The following is a 9,390-nucleotide window of genomic DNA, read 5'->3' as shown; positions in this document are numbered from 1 at the left end:
TCTTCACCAAAACCCCTCAAAATTGAGATATAAACTCCAAACCATATTCTCAATTATTTACAACAATACTCATTCCAAACAAATAATGATTCTTGAAAATCCAAATTTAAATTTAAAGCTTCAAAGCTTTTTAATGGCTGTCAATAGTGGAATTGCTACTCTCTTTTCCTTTCATCTTATATTACTAAAGGAACCCGAAATCATAACCATCAAATCGACCAGGCTTGTGCATATCTTCCCTGGGCACAAAAACATTGGGACAAGATTGTAGAGGTGCCGACAATGCCTTGGCTATGGAAGAAATAATGGGATTTTGATACAGAAATCATGGGTGTGGGTGAAGGTGTGGGAATTGGAGAGAGAAACATGGGGGGGGGGGGTGGTATTAGAAGGAATATACGGTACCATTAAATTAGGAGTGTAATTAATACCCTTAAAAACCACTAATGATATATAAATGATAATTTGGTACACTAAATGTAATTATATCAAACATTAAACAAAGAGGGTAATATAATTTCCTATATGGAATAGGAATGTAAAAATTCCTTAAGAGTTTTAGGGAAATTGGGTTGGGCTTAATTAATTATTGAGTTAGGTCTAAGGATGATAATTGAGCTACTACTTAATTAAAATGCCATAGTAATAAAGTAATTAGGAATGATAATTAAAAAAAAAGATTCAAAAAGTTAAAAAAACAAATACTATTCTATATTAATATTTGAACAAGCTAAAGAATAAATTATAAATGCTTTATATTTTTAAAAGTTGTTAATATGTAGTAAAAAATGTAATAATAACACTAATAATAATAAAAGTTGTAGCGCTTGTAACAATACATAAAAAATGCTATAAGTATTATTATGACTCTAAAATAAAATAGTAGCTTATTAGAATAATATGGAGTAAGAATGGACAAAATTGGGTGTCAACAATATGTTGTGATGCTCGGGTACCTCAAGTCTCGTCTTCAAGTTTGAGCAACCCTACACCCTGATAAACCTTGAAGTATGAGACATTTGTAAACATAAAAATTTTTATGGATCAAGCTCATACAAAATTTGGGCTAAGTCCTAAATTCAAGATACTATAAGACGAGTCCATTAGTGCTCTTGAAAACCTAGGGACCCATTAGGATTACTTGGAGATTACTCTACCCGATAACCTAACTTGAGGCTACTCCATCCAAAACCCTAGCTCACACCCTATGAAAGCATCTCGAAAATTCCATAAGCTCAAGGAATACTCATAAAGGAATCAAGATGCGGTCGGATACTTTTTGACAATCAAATAGTTCAAGATGATCCACAATATCCTTTCACAGAGATCAAATTTACATCATCTTAGTTCGAGATACACGCTGCTCTAGCCTTCGAATCATGGGAATAATCAGGAGAGAAAAATTAAGGGAATAAATAGAATTGTACCCATATTGTTTATCATAAAATTATATTTTTTTATATTTATATTGTGATTGCAGTTTATTTTTCGTATCTCAAAAATTTATTACAAACAACAACATTACCACAAATAGTCCTCTATGATTGCAAAAAATGAGAAATTTTGGTTGTAGACTTGTAGTTAGAACCAAAAAAAAATGTTTCCTCCGACGGAAGTGTGGGAATAGTCACTTCTCATTTCATTACAGTAGAGGTTACAGTTCCTACACCATCCAATTCCATAACTCTTCATATGATTCTTAAATGTTGCTTTATTGGTTTAAGTGTAATTTATGAAATTTAGGAATTATCTCGAGAGTATATATAATCGGAGGATTTGGATAAGGTGGTGAAATGTATCCCGCACACTGAAAAGGTATTCATAGGAGGAGACTTCAATGGTCACATCGGGACTAAGTCAAGTGGTTATGATGACGTACATGGCAGTTTTGGTTTTGGGGAGAGGAACGTAGGAGGAGTTTCACTTTTGGACTTTGCAAAAGCTTTAATTTCGTGATAGCTAATTCGTGTTTTCTGAAGTAGAAAGAGCACATGGTTATCTTTCATACCATAGTGGCTAAGACTCAGATAAGTTACTTGCTCCTTAGGAAGTGTGATAGAGGTCAATGTAAGGACTGCAAGGCTATTCCGAGTAAAAAACCTTACAAACCAACATAAGCTCTTGGTTGTGGGCTAAGAGATTAATGAAGAATAAGACCTAGGACTAAGTGTGGTAGCTTGAGTTAAGCTGGATCTCAGGAAATGGGGGAGAAGTTGATGGAAATAGGGGATTGGGGGAGTAGTAGGGATGCAAATAGTATGGGGTATAGGACAACAAATTACATTAGAGATGTAGCTAAAGAGGTGTTGGGAGTCTCGATGGGTCACCTAGTGGTTACCGAGGGGATTGGTGGTAGAATGGAGAGGTTCAGAAGAAAGTGAAAGTCAAGAAGGTTGCTTATATGAAGTTAGCAAAGTAGCAAGGAAGATGAGGAAAGGAGGGAAAATAGGGAGAGATATAAGATGGAAAAGAAGGAAGTAAAGCTAGTGGTCTCGACTAAGACTGCAGCATTTGAACGCTTGTATGTAGAGTAGAGAACAAAGGCGGGGATAAAAAGCTGAATAAGCTCGCCAAGGCAAGAGAGAGGAGGGCTGATAGTTTATATGAGTCCACCAACTATATAGAGACCTGGTCCTATATCAGTTCCCTCAGTGCTAACTACTGAAACAATATGTAAATAAGACATAGGAGTTTTTACGTGAAAAAATTCCAACTCAAGGGGACAAAAACCACGGCCTACACTGGTAGGATTTCAACTTCACTAACTTGTAACTACACTATTGCAAGCCACTTTGTAATGGCTCTAGTACAAAGATTTTAATCACTCTAACTTGTAATACACTTATCACAAGCCACTTTGTCACTCACTAGTTATAAAGACTTCAACCTATGACTAACTCTAATCATAAAACAAACTCAGATGGTTTATGATTTTGAGTTTCCTAAAACAAAGCTTCTAAGAAAGCAAGATAGGAGTTACAATGAAGAACAAAATACAAGATTACAACTCAACTAAGGACACACATAGACTAATAGTGAAAATGGTCCGTAGTGGAGTTGTCTTCTTGTTCTTGACACACTTGTGACTTCAATGCTGGATGAGATCTTCAATGCTCGAGAGAATATCACTAAATGATCAAGTGAATATCTTATGTCTTACACAATATTCTTATACTTCAAAAGACATCCCAAGGATAATGTCTATTCTTGATTGGTACACGCCTTTTCCCAATGGGAAGTGACTGCTGCACTGTAGTGTGCACAGTTGCAGGCAGTCACTTTCTGCACTTGCTTTCTAGCTGTAGAGTTGACTTATACTTCTATCAGGGAAATATCAAGGTATCAGGTCCCTAAACTGGTTGTTATGACTCCAAAGGCACACTGCCCAAATTATCTTGAGCCCATTGCTGAATGATTTTACTAGGCATGTATCAAGTCCTTTATCTGGTTCTATACAGAAAGTTTGTTAGATCATCAAAATATAGACTAAGAGACCTTAAGCCCATCAATTTCTCCCTTTTTGATGATGACAAACTTTTAACATTAATAAATATTTATAGAGCTTAACTTAACAAGATAAAGTACTAGTAACCTCATATGTTCCCCATGACTCTATGCTTCCCCCTTAATCATCTGCTTCAATATTTCAAGTTAACCAACTCTTCCCCCTTTTGGCATCATTGAAAAGGCACAATCAGGAAAAAAAGCATAAAGAAGTCTAACACAGTTAACTCATACCCCATATGTGCTCATAACATGATAGAAAAAAGAAGCAAAAGGAAAACAAGCATTGTACTAGCAAAAGAAGAGTTGTTTCATTGATAATAAATTGGACTGTTTTAAACAGGAGCAGTAATAGTGAAATCCTACATGCCATAAAAAACAAAAATAAAATAACAGCCACAAAATATTAAAACATAAGACAACTGGTCACTGAGAGGATCCTATGGGGCACTAGAAGAGAGAGGATTGGAGGAGGAGGTAGCAATAGTTTTGAGAACCAGGTCTATGCGGGCATTTGTAGACAGTTGTTCCTTAAGCAGTTTCTCCCGCATGTTCTCCACCTGTTGCCTAAGCTCAACATTATCCTTAGTCAAATGGGCAACTTCTTCATGGGAAGAATTAACAGAACTAGGTGCCCCAACAGCTTGACTGAGCTGAGTTTCCAGTATGGCATTCTAAGCCCTCAACCTTCGGATTTCTTCAGTAGCAGCATTCTGAGCATTTATTAGCTAAGAAATTGTTGAAGTACTTCCCCCAATCTTTTCTACACACTCACACTCTTCCAGAGTTGTTTAGGAGAAGGTTTGTTTGCAGGTGCCTACTTTTGGATTGGCCAAAGGTACCTTGTAAAACTGGAACACTCGAGTGAGGAGAAATATGTATGGAAGCTCATGATTGCCATCTTGAAAGTTCACCATTTTTTGCATGTGCGCTATCATAATTGCTAGCAGATTTATCGGTGTGAACTCATCAAGAGCCTCCATTAAGACCAGATCAACTTTGGACGCGATAGACCTCCTCTCAGCACGAGGTAAAAGAACCTTATTGACCAGTTCAAAGAGAAGCTAATACACCGGAAGTAGTGTCTTCTTATGCACCCGGTCCCCCTGCTGGATAGCCTGCTCTTTCACAATGGCTCTCCTAAAGTTAGCTCCACAAGCACCCTTGACTGAGGACATCCCTTCATATGGAACTTGGAGAGATTTCCTTAGTGTTGAAGCATCAAGCACGATGTCAACTCCATTCACCAACACGCAGATATGATCCCCTTCAACAGTGAAGACAAGAAACACTGCTTTTATTGGCCATTATTTAGTGACAATTAACTTATTGCCGGTAATTTATTTCCTTAACTCAAATAGTAGCGACAATTAGATATTATCCAGGAATTAATACCTTTTTCCCTAGTACTTAAAAAGAATGGCTACCAAACAGTTACGGTGCCCCCAATAATTAAATTCAAATTTTTTCCTAATTTTATCTTCCCTCCAAACAGGGGCGGATTTACATGCTAGTTTTAGGTGCTCAAGCACCCATTAACCTTGATGTAAACTAGGTATAGCTATAATAAAAATATAAGAAATAGGATATAACATTTTAGTGAGCACCCAATAAACAAAATGACTGATGGGTGCTGTGGTTCTGAAGTGGCAGTTAAAACCTTTCCTGAAAGTAAAGATCCCAGGTTCGATTCCTGTCACAGCACTGCCTTTATATTTTTGAATGTTAGCTTTTTGTCTTTTATGGAAAAGTTTTTAACTTTTCCTATTCCCTTTAGGTTTTAGTTTAGGTTGTCAGATTACGTTTTAGTTTAACTTTTCGTATTCCCTTTACGTTTTCCTATTTTTCTAGTTTTTAACCTTTCTCTACTTTTGAACTAAATTTTCTTTTTTTAGTTTTTCCTTTTCCTACTTCCTTTCACCTTTAGGCATTATTATATTAATAATTAATTAGATTTAAGTATAAGAAAGGCCATCTTTACAGTCTTACAGAAAAGTTTAAAACTAAACCCTTCTTGAATTTTTGCTCATTAGGAACGTAGAGAAGGGAAAAACGAAGAACAAAGTAGACGAAACAATCAGCAAACTCTCCGATCATTCACAACAATCTCAAAATCAGATTATCAGAACATAAAACAAGGTAATAAGATTTGGTATTTTTATTAAAGTAAGAAATTAAAAATATTCTTAGAAGGATTTTGAACTTTTTTCATGCTTATCGCTTATTCTTTGATAGCAGATTCAATGAAAAATATTATCTTTGTTACCAACTTGCTTGATTCCAAAACTTAATTTTGAGAATATATGCAGGTTAGTAATATTGGTGGGTTGTGCGATTGATGAAATTGTGCTCATCAACTCATTGCTTCAGAAATTTGTAAGTTTTCATCTTTTCTTTCGAAAAATTAAATAGTTATATTGTTATTGCCGTGTTGTTTGTGTTGTTGATTGAGGGGCATGGTTTTCCCGATAGAAATTAATTAAATTATGTGTAAAAAATTTCGGATGAAATTAAATTGAAATAAATCTTGTTTGTAGGAATTCTTCATCAATCTTTTGTGTCGAGATGGATAAGTTTGTCACAAGATCAAAAGTTGGGCAACCAAGTTCTAGTTCTACTCATCCATCTGTTGCGTTATCCGTAGCCCCGGAAATTCAAAGGGATATATCTCTTTCAGATCATAATTTAGGATCTCCCAATACTGACCCGGGGGATAGGAAGTCCATTGCAGAATATAGCCCTAATATACGAGATGAAATTAGAAAACATTATATTCAAATGGGACATTGCCAGCCTACGAGTCATGATTTTCCTAAAACTAAGTTTGGGAAGATAATGCGTCAGTTTTATCCTGGTTGGTTTAAGGGTCAACATTCAAAGTGGTTGGAGTACAATATATCAAAAGATGCTGCATATTATTTATGTTGTTATTTATTCAAAAATGAACATGAAATTCATGGAAATATGGGGGATGCTTTTACAAAAAATGGCTTTAAAGGTTGGAACAAGGCTATAGAAAGATTTAGAGCTCATGTTGGAGAGGTAAATAGCATCCACAATAAGTGTTTCAATAGGATGATTGATTTAATGAATCAATCACAATCAATTCGCACTTTTTTTGAAAAGCAATCCGAGAAAGAAAAAAGTGAGTCTCGACGTCGCTTGAGTGCTTCAATCGATGTGGCTAGGTTTCTTTTGAGACTAGGATTGCCATTTCGTGGGCACGATGAGAGTCAATCTTCTACAAATAGAGGTATCTTTCTTGAACTCTTGCAATGGTATGGAGATATTGATCCGGATATTGGAAGTATTATATTAGAAAATGCTCCAAAAAATGAAATGATGTGTTCCCCAATGATTCAGAAAGATATTGTTGATGTTTGTGCCAAAGAAGCAATCAAAGCTATCATTGAAGACTTGGATGGGAATTTTTTCGAGATACTAGTTAATGAATCAAAGGATATATCACACAAGGAGCAAATGGAACTTGTTTTGAGATATGTTAACAAAGAAGGCGAAGTAATTGAGAGATTTGTTGGTATTGTTCATGTCAATGATACATCTGCTCAATCATTGAAGAAGGAAATCGACTCTTTTCTTTTGTATCACTCATTAAGTCCATCTCAAATACGTGGGCAAGGTTATGATGGAGCTAGTAACATGCAGGGAGAGCTACGAGGTCTTAAGACTTTGATTCTGAATGAAACTCCATCGGCGTATTGCATTCATTGTTTTGCCCACCAATTGCAGTTAACACTTGTGGCTCTTGCAAAGAAGCATTCAGATGTAGATGACTTTTTTTGTATAGTTACTAATGTGTTAAATATTGTTGGATCATCTTTTAAGCGCAGGGATTTGCTTCAACAACATCAAGCTGAAAAATTAGAGGAGTTGCTCATATCAGGTAAGGTGCATACTGGACGAGGACTAAATCAAGAACGTGGGCTTCAACGACCAGGTGATACTCGTTGGGGTTCTCATTATAGAACGTTAAATAACCTCATTGTCCTATTTTCACCAATTATTCATGTTCTTGAATTTGTTGCTCGTGATGGTCCAAATTATGCCGATAAACTTGTTGCTGAAAGTCTTATGACTAAGATTAAGGAATTTGAATTTGTTTTTATGTTGCACTTGATGTGGAAAGTTCTAATGATGACAAATGATTTGAGTTCCTTAATACAAAGGATGGATCAAGATATTGTCAATGCTATGGGACTCTTCACTCATACAAAGCAAAGATTACAAAGGATGAGGAATAGTGAATTTCAATCATTAATGGATGATGTCTCTTCATTCTGTGATAAACATGAGATAATGATCCCGAAGATGGATGCTCTCTATTTTCCTGGGAAGTCAAAGCGTAGAGCTCTTGATGTTACATACTCTCATCACTTGCATGTTGAGATATTTAATGGTGTTATTGATTTGCATCTTCAAGAGCTTAGAAGTCGTTTTGATGCCGTGAGTACCGACTTACTTCTCGGTATGGCTAGTTTAAATCCACTTAATTCATTTGGTAATTTTGATAAGAACAGGATAATGAAGTTGGTTGAATATTATCCCAATGAGTTTGATAGCAACAAGCTTCGGGATCTTAGTTTCCAGCTTGATAGTTTTGTAGTTTATGCCCGTGGTCATGACAAGAGGTTCTTCAACATGAAGGGAATTAGTGACCTTTCTAAAGTATTGGTTAAGTCAGACCTGCATCAAACTTGGCCACTGGTGTATTTACTTATCAAGTTGACTCTCATTCTTTCTGTTGCTACCGTTTCTGTGGAACGTGCTTTCTCATCCATGAACTACATAAAAAATGAGCTTCGTAATAGCATAGGTGATGAATTTTTAAACAGTTGTTTAGTTTGCTATGTAGAGCGTAAGATATTCTCAACTGTGAGCAACGATGCCATTATTCATCGTTTTCAACATATGAAAAGTCGTCGATCACAGTTGTGAATTGTGACTAGAAGTCCTTTTGATAATGATAATACTATTAGTAGTTCATTATGACTTGTGACTAAAAGTATTTGTTGGTAATGAAAATATTATTAGTAGTTTTCATATTAAGTCTTTTACTCTTGCATTCGAATAATTGTGCACTTATACTATGCGATTGATAGCACCTTTATATTAAAGGAAGTGAGCACCCATAACCTTAAAGCCATTTTTTGTAAAAGCATCCCCCATATTTCCATGAATTTCATGTTCATTTTTTAATAAATAACAACACAAACAATATGCAGCATCTTTTGATATATTGTACTCCAACCACTTTGAATATTGACCCTTAAACCAACCAGGATAAAACTGATGCATTGTCTTCCCAAACTTAGTTTTAGGAAAATCATGACTCGTAGGCTGGCAAGGTACCATATGAATATAATGTTTTCTAATTTCATCTCGAATATTAGGGCTATATTCTGCAATGGACTTCCTATCCCCCGGGTCAGTATTGGGAGATCCTAAATTATGATCTGAAAGAGATATATCCCTTTGAATTTCCGGGGCTACGGATGACGCAACAGATGGATGAGTAGAACTAGAACTTGGTTGCCCAACTTTTGATTTTGTGACAAATTTATCCATCTCGACACAAAAGATTGATGAAGAATTCCTACAAACAAGATTTAGTTCAATTTAATTTCATCCGAAATTTACTACACATAATTTAATTAATTTCTATCGGGAAAACCATGCCCCTCAATCAACAACACAAACAACACGACAATAACGATATAACTATTTAATTTTTCGAAAGAAAAGATGAAAACTTACAAATTTCTGAAGCAATGAGTTGATGAGCACAATTTCATCAATCGCACACCCCACCAATATTACTAACCTGCATATATTCTCAAAATTAAGTTTTGGAATCAAGCAAGTTGG

At 35.5% G+C, this 9,390-nt stretch overlaps 1 protein-coding gene across 1 annotated transcript; it reads left to right on the top strand.

Annotated features, from left to right (window-relative positions):
- Positions 1–6,069: 6,069 nt before the first annotated feature.
- Positions 6,070–8,460, top strand: LOC142161912 (uncharacterized). The gene has a single exon (XM_075217970.1). The coding sequence runs from the start codon at positions 6,070–6,072 to the stop codon at positions 8,458–8,460; it is 2,391 nt and encodes a 796-aa protein (XP_075074071.1).
- Positions 8,461–9,390: the final 930 nt, after the last annotated feature.

Source organism: Nicotiana tabacum, chromosome 1 (assembly GCF_000715075.1).
Source record: "Nicotiana tabacum cultivar K326 chromosome 1, ASM71507v2, whole genome shotgun sequence".
NCBI lineage: Eukaryota > Viridiplantae > Streptophyta > Magnoliopsida > Solanales > Solanaceae > Nicotiana > Nicotiana tabacum.
The sequence above is the reverse complement of the archived record's forward strand: the minus strand, read 5'-3'. Positions and strand labels throughout refer to the sequence as shown.